The sequence below is a fragment of the Cardiocondyla obscurior genome, linkage group LG04 (assembly GCF_019399895.1).
Source record: "Cardiocondyla obscurior isolate alpha-2009 linkage group LG04, Cobs3.1, whole genome shotgun sequence".
In the NCBI taxonomy this organism is placed as follows: Eukaryota; Metazoa; Arthropoda; class Insecta; order Hymenoptera; family Formicidae; genus Cardiocondyla; species Cardiocondyla obscurior.
In genome coordinates, this window is record NC_091867.1 from 7,661,609 (window position 1) to 7,680,981 (window position 19,373).

At 37.6% G+C, this 19,373-nt stretch overlaps 5 protein-coding genes across 5 annotated transcripts in view; 1 reads left to right on the forward strand and 4 right to left on the reverse strand.

Moving 5' to 3' along the window:
* The window catches only part of LOC139102192 (protein Wnt-7b), a 28,826-nt gene extending 21,056 nt beyond the window's left edge, over positions 1-7,770 (forward strand). Inside the window, exons 3-8 of the mRNA XM_070655927.1 lie at positions 3,059-3,173; positions 3,253-3,324; positions 3,453-3,540; positions 6,038-6,217; positions 6,379-6,700; positions 6,810-7,770. Coding sequence (XP_070512028.1) covers positions 3,059-3,173; positions 3,253-3,324; positions 3,453-3,540; positions 6,038-6,217; positions 6,379-6,700; positions 6,810-6,961 — 929 coding nt within the window. The 3' untranslated portion in view covers positions 6,962-7,770. The remainder of the gene's footprint in view (positions 1-3,058; positions 3,174-3,252; positions 3,325-3,452; positions 3,541-6,037; positions 6,218-6,378; positions 6,701-6,809) is intronic.
* Poxn (Pox neuro) overlaps positions 1-9,482 on the reverse strand; it is a 119,937-nt gene extending 110,455 nt beyond the window's left edge. Inside the window, exon 1 of the mRNA XM_070655274.1 lies at positions 8,221-9,482. The gene's annotated coding sequence lies outside the window, so the exon portion shown is untranslated. The remainder of the gene's footprint in view (positions 1-8,220) is intronic.
* A 106-nt stretch (positions 9,483-9,588) lies between these two features.
* LOC139101833 (regulator of microtubule dynamics protein 1-like) lies at positions 9,589-11,059 on the reverse strand. The gene is made up of 4 exons (XM_070655280.1): positions 10,918-11,059; positions 10,637-10,822; positions 10,312-10,563; positions 9,589-10,205 (listed from the first exon to the last, which is right to left on the reverse strand). The coding sequence occupies exons 1-4, from the start codon at positions 11,005-11,007 to the stop codon at positions 9,858-9,860; spliced, it is 876 nt and encodes a 291-aa protein (XP_070511381.1). The 5' UTR covers positions 11,008-11,059; the 3' UTR covers positions 9,589-9,857.
* LOC139101832 (regulator of microtubule dynamics protein 1-like) lies at positions 10,918-13,319 on the reverse strand. Its single transcript, XM_070655279.1, has 4 exons — positions 13,182-13,319; positions 12,896-13,090; positions 12,563-12,811; positions 10,918-12,448 (listed from the first exon to the last, which is right to left on the reverse strand). The coding sequence occupies exons 1-4, from the start codon at positions 13,269-13,271 to the stop codon at positions 12,101-12,103; spliced, it is 882 nt and encodes a 293-aa protein (XP_070511380.1). The 5' UTR covers positions 13,272-13,319; the 3' UTR covers positions 10,918-12,100.
* On the reverse strand, positions 13,182-19,373 carry Capr (caprin family member). Its single transcript, XM_070655265.1, has 6 exons — positions 19,187-19,373; positions 18,278-18,496; positions 17,838-18,191; positions 16,379-17,140; positions 16,025-16,310; positions 13,182-15,904 (listed from the first exon to the last, which is right to left on the reverse strand). Exons 1-6 carry the CDS (start codon positions 19,298-19,300, stop codon positions 15,684-15,686), a joined length of 1,956 nt encoding a protein of 651 aa, XP_070511366.1. The 5' UTR covers positions 19,301-19,373; the 3' UTR covers positions 13,182-15,683.

Below are 19,373 nucleotides of genomic sequence, written 5' to 3' on the forward strand. Positions count from 1 at the left end.
AGCTCAGTAGGCACGAGAAACAGCCGAGCATGAAATCTGAACAACGCGTGGAGAGAAAAATATCACAAAGGTGTTAAAGAAACGAGTATTTAGGGTCATATTTCTTTAACAAAAGAATTGAAAAAGAAACACGAAAGCGGTCGAAAGGTCTTCACGATTTTCTCCCCTTTCTAAAGCATTGTTCACGCGAAGTTAGCTCGGACAGTTTCATAATATGTTCATGCATGAATTAAAAATTTCGTTATGCTCGCAGTGATATATTTTCGTTTTGTATGCATGAGTGAGAAAATACGAAGGTTCAAAGAATATCGTCGATTCGACATGCCTTGTTAATAATTTACTATTTCTTTTTTTTTCGTAAAAGATAAAATAATCATTAATTTATTTTGAAAATCAATAATGGTGACTATCAATAAGCAGCGTGGGCGAGTCCAGCGAATCTGTCTTCCCGTGATAAACGCCACGGGCGAGTAAAGATTCCCCGTGCACGATGTCGACGACAAAGGAGACACGGATACGCGAACTTTTAACCTCGATGCGAGAGAAAAGATATAAAACGTGAGAGAAAACACGTTACATGCGTGCACAAATACGTACACACGCGCGTACAACCTAGCGGATAAATTTTTTTTCCCTACAACGAAATAAAGATCTCGTTCGACATAAGAGAGGACAACACCACCGTGGTGGCCGTTCACCAAGGTGGTAACTCCGCTATCGTCCAGCCATCGAAAGTTTATGGTGTACATCTTGTACACATCTCATACGTAGAATAAAAACCGGAATAAAAAAAAAAAAAAAGAAATTTAAGCCGGAGTAATATTTTATTTCGACTGCGATCTACTAAAATATTTAGTAATTGATTAACGATTTTTTAGACGGCTAAAAAAACGGTACATTTCTTTGATAATCACGAGCAAATCTTGTTCCGTATATATTAAATAAAGGACTTTTTAGCTGATAATCAAATCATTTTTTGTTCTTTATACACGAAGGGGTTGCGACAAGATCAACTACACTCATTATTAAATTTGAGCACGCGTTGCACGATCACCGTAAATAATCGCCCACGTACGGGTGACGCGATGGCTTATAAATTTCGCGTGGCTATTACGCGAGTCACTTAAAATGCAATGATATAAATTAAAAGACCCGCTGGTGTAACGATCGATCACGGGCCGATTCCTCTCGTACTTCGAACTGTTCGTACTTTTCTCATATTTATCCCTATTAAAAACAATAGACGATGAAAGATTTTATTGTTGCCCGATTATTGCCGACTTTTCCGCGATGCCGCGATTACGTCCTTTACTTTCGTTTCAATTTACGAAGTGCGCAGTAACGAAACAATTAAATCTGATCGGGATCTTGGAATGCGAATATCGCGTGCAAATGGTATATATTCGGCTTTTTGTGCAGCCCGGTTATTTACACGAGAATCAATTTTAACAAGAACGTTATTTTACGCCGCAAGAAGATAATCTGTTCGCGTTTTTTCTTGCCTGCTCGCAATAATTTGACGTTAATAAGTTCAAGGGATAATGTAACGCGCAAAATACAACCGGAGCTCTGTGCACGCAGCGTGCATTTGTATACGTCGCAAATAGATCGAGGCCTACTCACGCCGCTCGCATCGCCCTTTCGGCATGAACAACGACTCTTCGGTATCGTCATGAGCTGGGGGCCCTAATATGGAAGCCGTGCTCATTTGGTGCGTTCACGTTTTACAGCTGAAATGAATTTATGGAAAGGACACCTATCCTCGTCCGCGCGTCGCGAGCGAGAGCGAAGGAGAGACCTCGCGAGAGAGGAGCTGCCGCGACGCGGCAACGCCAACGAAACGATAAATTTACCCCTTACCGGCCTCACCGACGCTAAATAGATGCCCGCGCTGCCGTCCTTTGACGTAAACGCTCGGCATAAATTCATCAACCTTTTGACCGATGGTGTCCGTTGGTGTCTCCGCGCACAATCAGCTTTCCTCGCGACGCGTCCCGTAGCGCCGCTCGCGAAGGAACACAATGCTCGGATAATGCAAACGGGCGACAATCTCTCACGAATCGGTCAAATTTTTCCTAACATCCTCTTTCATTTAATGGTACGAGAGACGTAAGTCAAGTTTGAAAGGAATGGAACTTTTAAAAATCTAAGTCTAAATAAATCGGTTAAACGGAATGATTCATAAATTCATTTCTACAGCAATATTCCCTTTAAATCTGCAGATATTCAAATACGATAAAAAAATAAATAAACCCGAAGCACATTGCGGCGATAATATTTTGTTAAACGTATAAATACAATGCTGTCCTCGTGAATGCAATAATTGATTTGCATGATATAAACTAGTGAGAAAGTTTATTTTCTAAGATTCGTAAATTCAAAACGTCTTTCGAGCCACCGTATGTTTCACTTTCAACGTGGAAAAAAATTTCAAACCGTACACCGAGAGAATTATCCCCGGGTCCTGCGGAACCCTGACAAGCAAATTAAAGCCGAACGAGGCTGATGACGATAGAGTGAAATGCCAACCGGCTCGGACAGATTCGTGACAGAGCGACGCGTAGGTGTCGGCTGTGATAATGGAGTGAAAAATGAGCATCGCGAGGAAACGGACGTACGATAATTCATTCGACACGGTAAACGAGCTGAGAACACGGCGTAATTAATTGCGTTCGCGCTTTGCGCTCACGGCGCGACAGCGAGCGTCTAGTCGTAGTAAATTCGCGTGATGGAAATACTTGACAAGGCAACGTCCGTTTGAGCGTGCCTGCTGTCGTGAGGCTCGAGTTTCGGACCACGGTCGACATGCAAATTCGAAAGCCGTGATTCATGTACGCGGGCGTTAAATTATTACATACAGATTATCTATATATATATTTTTTTTCCCCACCCGTAAAATAAGAATCACATGAATATTATAAATAAGTAGGAAACGCAGCTAATTTAGATTTTCAAGATTTTTTTTTTTAATTTTCTCTCGACTTTTTTTTGTGCAAAAATAAAATTTGACTCAATGTGATAAGGTGAGATAATTCTTTTTTTTTTCTCTCATTCGCAGGTAGTAGAGAAGCGGCTTTCACGTACGCAATAAGCTCGGCCGGTGTCACGTACGCGGTGACCGCCGCTTGCAGCCGCGGCAATATCACAGCTTGCGGCTGCGAACCGGCTGTAAGGTAGCTATAAATCCCGCGACGGTTTCGTGCACAGCACGCAACGTGTTAATTATTACCGATTAATATCGCGTTTTTGCAGGACGAGGAAGGAATTGCCGCCGAACGGTTGGGAGTGGGGCGGCTGCAGCGCCGACGTCACGTACGGGATGAGGTAATCAAGCTGATAGTTAATTAATCTGCGCTATCAGTTCCCGTTCGCTTCTTACGCTTAGGCCTGCTCGCGACGTCGCAAGCCACGGCGAACGCAGCATAAATTTTAATATTACAATTTAATGTTAGGTTCGCGCGTAGGTTTCTGGACGCGAGGGAGATCGAAGGTGACGCCCGGAGCCTGATGAACCTTCACAACAATAAAGCCGGAAGAAAGGTAAGCGCGACAACTAATAATGCTCCTTTCTTTTTCTACTACGCATTATATCTACGTAACGCGATAAGAGTACCTGGGCAGCTTTCTTACGGGAGAAGCTTGAACGCGGACCGTCGCGAGTCATAAGATATGCGTCAGCAGAAGGTAACACTATGTAATGAGCGCCATAATTGCCGTGAAGCAATACTAATTACTGTGACTCGCAAGAGAAATCGTTTAACGCTCGGAGATTAAGCTCGCCGGCATTTGACGCCGGCACGGTACTTCGTTTCTTAATCATCGCGTCGCAATGATTATATTACACGTGATTCTAATATTATATAACAACGTATTATATAAAATGATTGAAGCAAACGTTTCAGCCCTAAAATTCAATTTTTAACATACGTCTAAATGTTTATCTATGCAAACCGATTGCACGCGAAGCCTGCAATTTCCTAAAGGTACCCGAATTTTTATATGTTTCTTTTTTTTCTATTTTTAACATATAATTAATTGCCCTGTATTATTATTTCTCTCAGTGTATTTTTTTTTATCGCAATAATACGCCGAACATTTTGAGAGCAGCTGATCAAGAGTTACATCATGGGAATATTCGAAATAAAAATCTTTAACTACATAAGCGCGTGTCAGTAATATTTTGTATTGGAAAGTCGTTAGAGAAATCCAACCTGACGTGTGAACTTGCGCGGAGAATGTAGGCAACGGATTAGATCGAATAACAGGGTGATAATATCGATAATAAGGCGCGTCCGTCGCTCATCAAGCGTATGCAAATTAGACATTAACAATTTTGATTTATCGCCCAATAACCGACGCGGGAAGCCAATTATATCGAAGAAGACAATGTCGTCGTTCTACGTTTCGCGTAGACGTAACCACTTCGCGTATCTAGATGTCTCAATGCACGTGGCATTGATGAGCAATCTTGACTTTGAGAGAAGAAGGAAGAAACGATTGAAAAAAAGGGGGAAAGACAAGACAAGAAAAACAAAGAATTATAAAAAAAAAAAAATAAAAGAAAATTACTAGCACATAGATTTGATAATCATTTAAATCATTAAACCGCTCTTTCCGGTCGGATCTACGGCTCTCTTTTTTTTTTTTAATATCATTTATCGTGCCCGCACGGCAAGCTCGGTGATCGAAAACGAGCGTTTGTGAGAAACAATTGCGTTATGCCCGAAGGTGATACGCGGCGAGGGCGGCGCGCCTTAATTGGGGAAAGTTCGTCTCGAGCTTTCGTCTACCTCGATCGACCCTTATTACAAGCGGGCAATAAAAACTCGCTGTTGGTCCGCGTACGTGCACGTACACGCGCGCACGTGTATTCTCCGAAGGTAATGATTTATTCTTAACGTTGATCGCCCCAGCGCGCCACATATTTTATGCCTTGAGGATTTTTTTAAACCACCGCCGTATGCGGCAGCGGCGCGCCGGAATAATTCGAAATGTTAAACCAGTTTCATGCGCGTACGCGCCGTGTCCGTGCACAATGAAGGGTTCCTATTGGGAATCGTGAGCGCGTAGGATTTTGCAGATGAGCACTCGATACGATTACAACCGTTTAAGATCACCCGCGAGTTAATCGAAATGCATCTCCCGCGCCAGTGGCGTGGACGCGACGCGAAATCATTGTTCCCAAGGAACGAAATTGTTTATAGGCGCGAACGCGTGTAAGCAAGCGCGATTTATAACATTTCGGAAATTCGTACTTGTTCTGTTAAATATGAAAAAAAATATAACACGCCCGCAAATTGTTTTTTAACATAGTAGGTAATTAAACGTTGCGATAATAGTTCGACAAAATCGAGATTTTATTCATAATGGATTGAAGGAAATTTAATTGGAAAATATCGTAATTAAAATTAACGAGAATAAGACAAAAAAATAATTTTTTTCTTTTAATACTGCATGCAAAGGAACTGAATTACGTATAATATTATGACAACCGGATCTCTACGCCATTGATCTCTTCGTAATGGACCCGCGTGTATCGTTTGAAAATGATTCAACGGGCGACGCATTCATTCTCATCGGATGCATTGTGAGTTTTTGTTTTCATTCGCGTTCTCGTTCCCGATTCCGCGAGCAAAAAGGCTCCGATCGCATGTGTAGATTTGAAATTTGCATAAGGTACGCGTGTATAATGCAAGGAACAAATCGATGCGCGCTTTATTAAACGCACGGGTGTAAGTTGTAATCTGTTCCGATGTGATATATAGACGCATTTCGATATTCTATACGAGTCCCATATATTTGGACTTGCGAAATCAATACGGGAGTGAAATATTTTTCCGCTTAATAAAATAATACAATATTATCCGAGCAAACCGATACCTCTCGAATATCGCGTGCTGGGTTTGAAATTAATTGAAAATTAAAATAAATAATATCAAAATAAAATTGAATATTAATATTAAATGAACGATAATGAAGAAAATGAAAAGGGACAGTGACGGGAGTGATATTATTCGAGTCTGCTTCGTATTTTCAGATAGTCAAAGCTCTTTTGCATACGGAGTGCAAGTGCCACGGCGTATCCGGATCTTGCACCGTGAGAACGTGCTGGCGAACGTTACCCAGCTTCCGGCAGATCGGCGACGCGCTTATGAAAAAATATTATAGGGCTAGACCTGTTATCGCCATTACGCCGCCACCCCCGCCGACAGTTCAGGTAATTACTCTCGTAATCGCGAGGTAAGCAGCGATCGATTTAAAATGACGACCAGCCCGATATATAAATTGAATAATTCATAATCGCTTAATGGCGCTCTAATTGGAGTTATCGTAACTCGATGGGGTTTACCTATTTTTTACGCGGCTCGTAATTTACAGACACTGGACGCGATGTCGCATTCAATGCTGCCGGAGATGGTGCCTATCTTGGGAAACGACGCGAAAACTCAGGGTAAGCCGAACGATTTCGCCAAGTCGCGGCACAATCGACAGCCGATGCTTAAAAAAATCGGCAAGTCCAGGAGGCCGCACTTGATCCTCAAAAAGACGAAGGTCACCGGCGGTTCGAGCATAAGCCTCAAGAGAATTCCGAAAAGGAGCGAGCTAGTTTTTCTTCAACCCTCCCCAAACTACTGCGAGCCAGATTTAACGCAGGGGAGCCTCGGTACGCAAGGCAGATATTGCAACCGTACTAGCAAAGGTGAGGGAGGTCTGTTCAAAATTGTTTTAACCTTCTACACGCGCTTCTAATTTTTTTTTCGCACAAAAATTATCTAAGATTTTTTTTTGTTTTATTCTTTTTTTTCCAGGTACCGATGGATGCGATTTAATGTGCTGCGGTCGCGGCTACAATACACACCAATTCACGAGAACTTGGCAGTGCAGATGCAAGTTTCACTGGTGCTGCCGCGTGCATTGCGAGACATGCATGGAGCGTACCGAGGAGTACACGTGCAAATAATGCAGTTGTCGGCGTACATCGTGTATATAGATTTGCGAAATAGTATATGTAATTACAAACGGTAGACTAGATTTCTCAGACCAGGAGGGATTCTATGACGCACGAGAAACGTAAACGTTATACATTCGTTGCGAAAACGAAACCGTACGAGGGTATTATAGTTTCATAATGTTATTTCCATGATAAATATCGAAGTCGTTATAAAAATTGTCTCGGTAATTATTTCCGGGCCCCATAAAAAAATTTGGCTTGCACGTACAACTTTATTACATTGAAATATCGAACGTTGAAACGTTTAAAATCTAAAACGCAAGCACCAGGATTCTATGTTCCGCGAATTTTAAGCTACGCGAGTTGTAAACGAAGTGGAGTTTTTGGCTACCACTTTTACATTTTTGTATTTAGAAATGGGATTGATTTTCAATTGCATTTGCGAAACTTGTTAGTCGATGTTTAAATATCGTTTTATCTAATAATATAAGATAATTAAAAAGAAATAGAGAGTAATCGAGCTTGATAAGAATTGTAGATGCATTTCGGGTAATTGTAAGAAGCGTAATCCAATTATAATTGAATAATATTGTTCGGAGTGTATACGAGTCTTTCAAATAAAATATCGATCCCCCAAAGCGTATTCAAATCTTTCGAAAGCGTATCGATAAACTGCCGCATTAAATATGTAATATCAACGTGTCAACTCGATACCCCACACTATCATCGACAATATAAATTATTTATCATTAGAGCTGCTACAGTACGTAGTGTAATGCGGAAATTATCGTATAATAAATAAAATTCTGTAGCATTAACAAATCTTTTCATTTTAAGCACATGTATATTGCTTCTTATTATTCAATTACAATTAATATTAATTTTATTAAAATTTGTTTTTTTTTTACAGAAAAATTAATTATAAAATTAACAAGAAAATTAATTTTGATTTCTTTAATGCAAAAGAAGCTAAAATAAGTGGCATAAAGTATGTACAAAAATTTAAAAAATTTATATATTTATAAAAATTAAATTCTCTCTATTTTTTTTTCTTCAAATAATGCATTGAATTTCTACTTTTTTTCGCAAACTTCAATAAATAATATATATTTAAAAAGTATTGTTCTTAAAAACGATTGTACGTTATCGTAATAAAAGAATATTTTTCAGTTGATTTATTTTCAAGTAATAAACTAAATTCTATTATATCAAACCGCAAATCCACCATCACTTTATTAAATTAATAGACAATAGAGAAATTTACTTACCAGACGATGCTCCGCCAATGAATGCGATGTCTCGTGGAAGATCCAAGCTCGTCCTCGTCTCGACTCCTGGTAACGTCGGTTATCGGCCGCAGTTTAGTCGATAAGGCTGGTATCCCAAGTTTGTGGTCGTCTCTCTCAAGCCTCCAAGTCTCGTAGTCCCGCACACGAAACGCGTTACACTCGCGAGAATATAAACAAGAGGCAACTCCAATCGTCGCGAGTCGACCGGTATCGTAAGTCTGTGGTCGCCTCAAATGTGTAGTCCCGTACACGAAACGCGTCACACACGCGAATGTATATGTGTAAACAAGAGGTAACCCCAATCGTCGCAATACGAAGGTAGTGTTTCTGCCGGTATCGTCAGTCCTCTTTCAAAGTCGTGCCTCTCAAGTCTCGTAGTCCCGCACACGAAACGCGTTACACTCGCGAGTATATAAACAAGAGGTAACTCCAATCGTCGCGAGTCGACCGATATCGTAAGTCCGTGGTCGCCTCAAATGTGTAGTCCCGCACACGAAACGCGTCACACACGCGAATGTATATGTGTAAACAAGAGGCAACCCCAATCGTCGCAATACGAAGGTCGTGTTTCGGCTGGTATCGTCAGTCCTCTTCCAAGGTCGTGCCTCTCAAGTCCTGTAGTCCCACACATGAAACGCGTCACGCTCGCGGATATATTGTCCAAGAACGAACCGATTGTCGCAGTACGACGCGGTGCGACGGCTGCGAATCTTCATCCGGCACTCCTGAGAAGTGAAACGATCCGACATACTGCTCGATGACGCGTTGAGAGAGTTCGAACAATGGCAACGTCACATCGATGCCGCTCGCGAAATTTTGAACGACGGCAACGTCACACCGATGCCGTGCGCGAGAGAATTCGAACGATGGCAATTTCGCAGCGACGCCACACAGGTACGACGCGAGTCAAACCGACGTCATTCGAACCTAGCAAACCGACCGACGAAATATGCTCGAGGTGCACGTGCGAGGCTAAACTCGGACGCGATTTACTTTCGGGAGACACAAACACGATTAGGCAAATGATATTCGGTCTTACCGTCGGCACCCGTTAGCTAATTAAAGGTCGATTTCACGTAAATTGCGCGAGACTGTACCGCGGAGCCGTGCTTCCTGCCCGCTACCAAGAAGCAAAATGGCTACTCACCCCCGCACTTGCTATATGCCTTCTCCCCACTCTGTGGCTCCACCGCCTCTGATTGGCTGGCTCCAACGATACGTAGCCTGTACGGCACCGCTGGTGTTGAGCCTAACGGAATAGAGACCGTTTAATTATGAAATTTACATAAATAATAATTTTTCTAAATTATAACAAATTATTAATTTCGCAATAATTGATTGATGTAATTCCTGTCACATATCATATATTACCCTTTTACAAATGTTCGTACGATATATTTAACAAATTGCTATAACTTAATTAATTCTTATGAATATTCTTACATTTAATAAGTATATTAGTACAATTACAATTAAATCACATGACAAATGATAGTCTTTTTATCACAAAACTGAATTTCTTTCTTTCTTAAATAATAAGATTAAATGTTAAAACAACTAAATCATTTTTTCATGCAACAGTTACAATTAATCTATACTTTAAAATATTATTGTTTTTAAATATTACTTAATATTTTCTGTGCTTCTTGCTTTGCTTTGCGATCTTCGTCGTCTTTTGCGGGAAATTCAGCTACTTTATTCAAATACTTTTTCGCATCTTCCTTACGATTCAGTTTCAAGTATATTTTTCCTAACTTTAATAAATTGCAACTATAAAAATTTGGAGAAGCTTTCTCAGCATTCTCGTAATACATTAACGCTTCTTCAAAGGACGAAGTTGGTGGCTCTCCAAATATAATAGCTGCTATTTTTCTTTTATACCATGGTAAATTTGAAACCTCATAACACCAACATCCAAGTATATGGAATAACATTGGATCGTCAGGTTTCAATTCCAATGCTCTCTATAACATAAATTACAAATTATAATTAGTATAATTTACAATCATAACTTAAGATCACAGTGAGTGACAATCATCGACAACAGTTTAATCACATTAATAATTGTACCTGAATATGCTTTTTAACATTGTACGCTTCTTTCATCTGTGCTTTTACACCTTCCAGAGCGCTTTTATTAGCAAGAAATAACGACATATATTTATGTACAGCATAGTGATCTTCTTGAATATCAAGAGCCGTACGTAACAAATCATATCCTTCGAAAGTTAACTTTCGTGTGTCAATGTCAGTGCTGATCATTTCAGTCATTTTGTAAATGGCTCTACTTATACGCCACAGAATTTCAACTTCTTTATTGTCCTGTGAAATACACATTCTATTTATAAGCATACAATGCATATATGTACTTACTTAAGTACAATTTAGTACAAACCTTATATTGTAATAAAAGTTCATATGTATCTTTATAATTTCCTCCATCAAAAAGAGTATCTGCTTTAACAAGAAGTTCACTTGTTGTAATTTCAGTATTGTCTTGGTTATTTTTCACCACCCACAATCCCATTATAGTAAATGGTGATATTATTAACTTTCTCATAGGATGCACGTTGTTCTTTTTCTAAAAAAAAAAATTATCTATTAATACTTACTTTATTAATATTTAAATAATATATAGTTATTGCTACTGTATCTTGATGTAACTGTATCCTCTACCTGACATATTGGATAAACATTTTTCTGTAAAACTGCACTTTGAAGAACTCTGCTGGAATTTATAAAACGATACAATTTTTGAAGCAGCATCTTGTATTCTAACTGTCGTGCTCTATCAATTGAGGGAAACTGCCTTCAGACAAAGAATTACTTGTATGTCAAACTGAAACTGAGTTATAACTTTGATCTGAACTGTTATGCAAAAAGACCAAACATTTTTAGACATTCATGCTGATCCATACACTAGTTCACGCACAAAAAAAATGAAAACATATTTACATTATCTGTACCACGAACACAAGTCAAAAGGCCATACATATAAACGGTTCGAATGGTTGTGTGTCTGAAGCCGTTTATATGTACACTAATTAATTAACGTTATCAAATAATACACTCTAACAAATCGATGTATTTGAGTAAGATAAATTGATAAATGCGACCGTAGATGTTAGATATACATATGTATGTATATATACACATATATACTTTCTTTACGCGTCATTGTAATATATTTTTTTCTTTAAAAATCATATCAATAAAATGTCACGTGTAAATTAAGATACATCTAGATATGATTATTTTTAGAAATTATGATATTAAACAAATTTATAAAAAAAATAATAATGTATACAATATTAATAATGTTAATTACATTAATAAATAACAATTAGATAAAGATTTGTGTTTAATTGAATCTACAGATATTAGAATGATGTTTGATCATATTCAATCGTTCATAAAATAAAATCTGCAATATCATATTTATGACATACACACGCAAAATAATTTCTTAAACTTAAACTGAAAATAAATATATAATTATTATGGATGAAAAATAAATATCGTTGATTTTAATCATTATTTCATGAGATTTATTAACTTTTTATAAATTTGTATAAAATATTGTGGTCCCTCGTAAAAATTGTATAAATATATAAAAATATATAACATATATTTAGAGAATTAACGTATTTGTATAAATATATGCATATGTATAAAATATATATAACAAATATATCGATTATATAATTGTAATATGGTCATGGTAGTCTCATTTTAATATTACAATATTATGCTAAATCTATTTCTGTTAACAAGGATGTTAAAGTATTACTTGATCCCTTATTCAATTATATCTTTGTACATAAAAAATACTGTTAAAAGATATTTATCCATACCATTTTTAAATACTGCTTAATATTTTTTGTGCTTCCTGCTTCGTTTTTTGATCTTCATCGTCTTTTGCAGGAAATTCGGCAGCTTTTTTCAAATATTTTATTGCATCCTCTTTACGATTCAATTTTAAATATGTCTTTCCTAACATCAATAAATTGCGACTGTAAAAATTAGGATCAGCTTTCTCAGCATTTTCGTGGTACATCAATGCTTCTTCAAAGGATGATATTGGTGGCTCTGTAAATACAACTGATGCTATTTTTCGTTGATACCATGCCAGATTTGAGACCTCATAACACCAGCATCCAAGCATGTACAATACCATTGCATCACCAGGCTTTAAGTCCAATGCTCTCTGTAATAAGAAATCATAGCATACATTTTTATATTAATTATATAATATAATAGAGCATTGTTCTAGTTAGTAATTAATATACTTAATAGAAAAAATTATTTTAAAATATCTTACTTGCATATGATTCTTAATATTGTATGATTCTTTTATCTGTGCCTTTGTACCTTCCAAAATACTTTTACTATTAAGAAGTATAGACATCCATTTATGTACAGCATAATGATCTTCTTGAATTTCTAAAGCTGTACATAGTAAATCATATCCTTCATAAATTAATTTCTTAGCTTCAACATCACTAGCCATTTCAGACATTTTATAAACAGCCCTACTTAAACGCCATAAAATTTCAACATCCTTGTTATCCTGTAAAAAGTATGTAATAAATATACAATATACTTACAGTATTATACAGATATTAATAAATATAATTTAGAGAATTTATTTTACCTTATAATTTGACAGCAGATTATATATACTTTTATAATCTCCTCGATCAAAAAGAGCATCTGCTTTGGCAATAAGTTCCTTTGTTGTTATTTGAGTTTGGTCTTCATTATTACTTTTCACCATTCCCCATAATCCCATTACAGTAAATGGTGACATTACTGTTAACTTTCTAATGACTTGCATATTAATTTTTTTCTGAAAAAAGAAATGGCCTTGATTTGTTAATATTATATGTAATATTAAATACAATTTTACTATTATATCTTAATGCAATTGTGTTCTGTACCTTACATGCTGGATGAAAATTTTTATATAAAAGTGATCTTTGAAGAATTCTGTTGAAGTTTGTAAAACGATATAACCTCTGCAGGAGCATTTTTACTTTAATTATTGATATTTATTGAAGTGTTATTTCTGCGAGAGAAAATACAGGAATTATGATAAATTGTTAGCACCAAAGTGTGGGTTTAACCTTTGCACCGGTGTAGCTTTTAACCAAAACTGTTTCTTAATCACAATATGCTACAATTCTCGAACATTTCGTAAGTGTTTTTGCAGATGCGTATTATTACGCATATTAATCTTTATATGTATAATGAAAGGCAGATATGGCATTTGCTGCGACAGAGGTTGGCGTACGTAACTTCCCCCTCTCTCGGCCGCCGAGTATGGGGGAAGAGTAGTGGGGCGTGCGCGTTCCTCTCCTCTTAATCCTCTGTGACCTGTGCTACGTGGAACATCTACGCACGTGCTTCGTGTGAGTTTCGACGCACACCACGCCAAGATCACGAACGTTAGCCGCCGTTGCAGAACCACGAAGTCCACGAACACCATTCCTGATCACAGACTTGTATACTATACCGGTGAGTATACGACGCATGATTCTGCATTTCGTACACTAACTTGCGCTCACGTCTGTATGAAACTGTGTGTGTATACATATACATTGCATCTGAAGGTTTAGATTGTTCTAGATTTAAATAATCTGACAATGAAACGTGAGATGAGAATATCTTTCATACACTAATCTGCCTTAATTAATTTCCTCACCTAACTTGTTCGGTTATCATATCAAAGTGTAGATAAAGTTCAAAAACTGTTTGAAAAAAATATTTATGCAATAGAAATAACATTATATTCAAAGAAAATTATTAATACAGCATAATGAGAAGAATTAGCCAAGTTTTATTACAGAAAACTAAAATATATTTATATAGTTATCGTTTGTAAATTAATAAATCAATTAGTGTGATTGAATTAGATCTTTATTTGGAAGATACACAGGTATTCATAGGATAGTTTAACGTAATCGACATAGGGGAGGTTGGGAGGTGGATAGTGATTAACACAAATGTACAAACGAAATACAATGAACAGTATTTTCCATCGGTGTGGTGCGTGGCTTATTGGCGGCGCAGTAGAAGAAACATTTCCTTTTATCTCCTTTCTTTTCTTTCCTCCTTTCTGGTCTTTCTTTTCTTGCGTCGTTAATAATTGTACAATAAATTCGACTTATAATGTAAAGCCTCGCACATTAATCATTTTTCTTTTTTTTTCTGTTTTAAAAATAATCGTACGTTTCTTCCCTTTTCACAATACAAAAAAAATTAGGTAATGCATTACATTGTAAACGAAGGTATTGCACTGCAATCTCTTTCGTTTAGCTGTGTGATTTGTTGCGACCATCGTAAAGAATTTTAGAATCGTCCAGAAAAAAAATAGAAAAAGGAGCAATAGCAATTTGAAGTGTATATATTATCACGATATATTTTTATATAAAAAAAAAACATCTTTTTTAGATTTAATACATCGTGAATAGTCTGCTCCAAATCGCTTGTTTTTTGTCGATAAATTTTAGTTTACGTTTATCTTAGGTTCATACTTCAATCAAAAATATTCTTAGCCATGTCGAAGGCGTTGCTCGCTACATTCCCTTTCTCCTGGTATCTTAAAAAATTCTTCTTTCAATGATGCGCAAAACAAAGAGATGGTCGTGCAGCTCGCCTATTATATACTTATAATCATCTTAACGTTATCTTTAAATACGTTTTTGTAGTCTTTACATGAAATGTTTGTATGAGTTCTCGTTTTTTTTTGTATTTTTTTATAATAAAATTATTTTTCTAATCTTTGTAAATCAGCTGTTGTTGCCCTGTGAAACCTGCCTTCTGTCATAATACAATAATACTTGCACGGTAGGCTCACATTTCTTAATTTGGTGATTTTTTTTCGTATATTATCACAATGTTACCTCTGCATCCATTTTTTTATCAACATTAATTTCTCCCCATAATTACAAACATCAAATTCAAATGCAATTATATTTGTTCAATGTCGTATTTAAGAAATATCCTAAGCCGCAAATGCCAGCACAAGATTCTTAGAATGTTTTTTTTATCAGATAGCTCTGTATAATACACATTAGATGCAAAAGATTGTATATAATTAATAAACTTTATCTTCTCAAAGTTACTTAATAAATCTGTGAATATGCAATAGAAAAAAAAGACATATAATGCAATTAAATATTCATTGCAAAAGCTAACATTTCACTTAATCCACTTATAATCAATCTCTTTAATATCAAAGTTATTATTGTGTATAATAATCTTAAGCATGCAATTATGCACGGTATATTACTACTACACTTTGAAGTTTTATTTAAAATGCATTGTCTCGACTTAAGTTTTTTCATAAATAGACAGTTGAATCGTAATCGCAGAGCGCATCATTATAGTGTGTTTTACTGTGCATTTACGCTAAAAGTAGCGTTCCCTTTTTTTCTTTCTTATTGCGTGTGAGGTTTACCGCGTGGTGTATATCCACCACGATTGGTACCCCTTTGTCCTCTGAATTGTCCGCGACTAACGCGTTCGTTACGTGCGCCTCTTGATCCTCCACCACTGCCTCGTTTAAATCCGGTATTATATCCATTATTTCCTTCGTTGTTACCCCAGGTACGCTGCTGATATCCATTTTGATAGTTACTGTCGTTACGATAGTACGTGCCTGAAAAAAAATTAATATTTTATATTTTAATCTTTGAAATTAAAAAAATTGAAATAAAAGGGTTTAATAAAAAAATATTAAATGTCTAATAAGAAAAAGTAATAAGTAATTTATTTTTACCTTGTCCTGCGCGTCCATTTTGTTGATAATTTCCCCTGCCTCTGCTATTATAGCTATTCGAAGTTCCTCTTCTGCCTCCTCTTCCTCTATATCCACTACGTTGATCAGACACCCAAGCTTGCTGAGAAGCTTGTGGCGACGTTTGCTGGCAATCTTGAACAGACGATTGCTGTTGATCAGTCTGATTCCAATCATTGGTCTCGGTCATTTGACACCAGTCAATAGATTCAGTCGGCTGTTCCATTACTGGATCAGGAATTTCATTTTGACCATTTTCGACCTTCTCCTGGAACAATTCACAAGTTTTTAATAGCCGATATAAAATATTTAATAACTTCAAGCTGAAAATATTACCTCCGTGGATACTTGAGTTTCCTGTTGATGCGTTTGTTCATTAAAGTTTTGCATTTGACCTTGTTGCGGTAGCTGTGTAGCATTTTGTTGCTGCTGTGGCTGTTGAGGCTGGAAACTAGTCGGGTGTTGCGGGCTATATTGCATGTTCGGCTGTTGATGAGAAGGCGGCATCGGAATAGGCGGCGGTGGATTAGGATTCGCAAAACCAGGAATGTGCGATATATCCTGCGGTGGTTGATATATGACCTGCTGAGGTACGCCCACAGGTGGGTTTGCAAAATTCTGATTTGTAAAGGTTTGCGTGGGAATGGGCGCATTAACCGTGGGAGGAATGTGTGATACAATGGGTGTTTGCGATTCCGGTGGATCAAGTTCAGATTCCTGCAAGAAAAAGAAGTTAGGCGTGCCTATGACGTCATTGATACGAGGTGCCGATGGGGGCTGCTGTTGAGATTGCTGAGTTTGTTGTTGTTGTTGCTGCTGCTGCGGCTGTGGCACAAAGGTAGTAGCATTCGTGTAATACGGGGTGTCGACTGGCGCAGCTGGATGAGGCATGGGCTGCGGGACAACCGGTATAGGTCCCGAGACTGGAGCGGCGCCAGAAACAACGGGCAGCGTAGCAACTTGGACTGGAAAATTTGGAATAGGTATCATGGACTCTGGTGGTGGAATGTGCCTGTCGTTGCCATTGCTGTACTCGTCGTTGACTTGTTCTTGAACCGTTTGCGCATTAATCTTTGTCTCCGCTACAGTTTCGGGAATCTGTACAAATATAAGTCGCTTATAAGTTAGATTATACATTAAATTATTCTGTCTGTAAAAAAATAATATGACGTTTTGTTGCCATTTATTAAATTATATATATATATATATTTTTGTTACAGATCAACGCAGCTGCATCCACTGCTGTTAACGAAAGTGTCGTCACCGCCGATATTATTAATTATACGAACCGCAGCCGGTTCGTCGGTCGTTCCGGGATTTTCGCAAAGTATTCGGGCGTAATTTTTTGGTTTTATTCTAAACGCGAGTGCCAGACAGGAACGCACAAAAGTGATTAATAATTTTCGCGATTGTAAAATCACGGTCGGGGTGTTCGCGAGTGACTTGTGCGCGGAAAGATGACTCGACATGTCCCATCTGAGAGGAGGAACAGGCCCGGGAAAGGCATCATGCATCGGCGGAGCAACTTATAGGTAAATATAAATTTTTTTTTTTTTAGAAAATCTTTATAAAAATAAAACTTTATCTTTACATTAATTTAAAAACTAACATATCTACAATAATGTTTTATTTTATGTTACAGTCACCGGCAGAATTTTACAACTCCGCTGAAGCTCATGCAGTTTGGTAAGTCGCATGATTTTATTTTGTAGTTTGTAATTAGCGTCTTTTAAAAAATAGCGCGCGTAGCGCACGTATGATTTTTTCTAATAAATATAAAAATCTGATTAAATACCTCTTCTATCGGTGCTGCTTCCGAACATTCGTGTACTTGGTCGAAATAGCCGCATTGATTAATCTTCGAAATAATTTCCTTCAACTTATTGTAAGTAGTGCCAATAACTTCACGCTGCTTTCCGTCTACAATAGCAACATAATGCTCCGCTACTTTTTGTGCTTGTTGTACAAATGTCAGATCACCTTCTTCCCGCTGATGTTTTATAATCATTTCGCTGTACAAGCTGTCTAGATATTTGAATTCCTCCTCTGACAGTTTTATAGCCCCATTCTTTCCAAGAAAGAAATCATCTCTAATAGATTCAGTATTTATGCACACTAAGGCATGTTGAGTAAGTAATACTTCTTTCACCTATAAACAATATTGCATTTTTTTTAATTTACATCTCAAATAATACATGCAATAATACAGGGTGTCCCAGTGTAAATAAATTATACTTTTGCGATGTCTTGTTGCATACGCTCGACAGCCTCTTTTCTTGCCAATTTCTTCTGTTGTTTAACAGCGTCATTGGCAATATTAACAATTTGCTTATACAAGTCCCGTGTAATGTCCAATGTTTGAAGCACCTCGTCATATTTTGCCACTGCAGTCTTTTGATCCGCATTCAACTCCCTTCCATTTTTCTGTAAATCTTTATAAGACTCGAGCTTGCCCTATAATAACAAGAAATATGTAAAAAAAAAAAAAAACTTGTTTAATTCAAAGTAATCAAGAATAATTTAATTGAATATATTTCTAAACAAGTAATTACAAATCAATTACCACTAAAAAAAATATATAAATGAGAGTTTAAACGTGTATCAGATGAGTGAAAATATTCCAATCTAACGTTCAGAATATTCACACGCGCGTATAAAAACGTGTAACAAAGCAACGTCGGCATGCGACACTTGATCAAACAGGAGACCAGAAAAGTCGGGTGCCGATCGTAGCACCTCGGAATCGAACAAAAAAAATTCAGAGGCAAGAACGATTCTCAGGCATCATCGTCGGATGTGCCTGGACATCGCGGGTCGCCGAAAACGTTAAAAAGCGCCTCGTGCCATGAAGAAGTCTCGTGCCACCGCCATGATCGAGGTTGGCGATAAGTTGGCGTGTTCGGGGGCTACAAAAACCGTGTGCTCGGCCGCGTGCGGTCGTCGATCGCAAATCGTCGACCTCAAATTTGACGGTACATGGGTAAAATAAGCCGCGACTCTCGTACCCTTGAAATATCGAGTCGCGAGCACATGGCATATCAGGGGGGATCATGGCGGATCGCGGTGAGAGCGAAGAGCCACGGTGACTGACAGATCGACTTTTATGTGTAATTACGGCCGGTACGCCGGTGATGTTACATTTACCTTACGCTTCTCGAGATTTCGAATCTTATGCTCGATTACGATGATGGCTTGGCGTAACGGTTCCACGGTCTCCGTAGAGGCCTGTTTTTCTAGTTTGGGGTTGGCAGAAGGCATCCTTCACGGGCAACAAACACGAACTGGGAATCGGAATGGTAACCAAGTTGAACCGAGTCGGGAGACTAAGGCC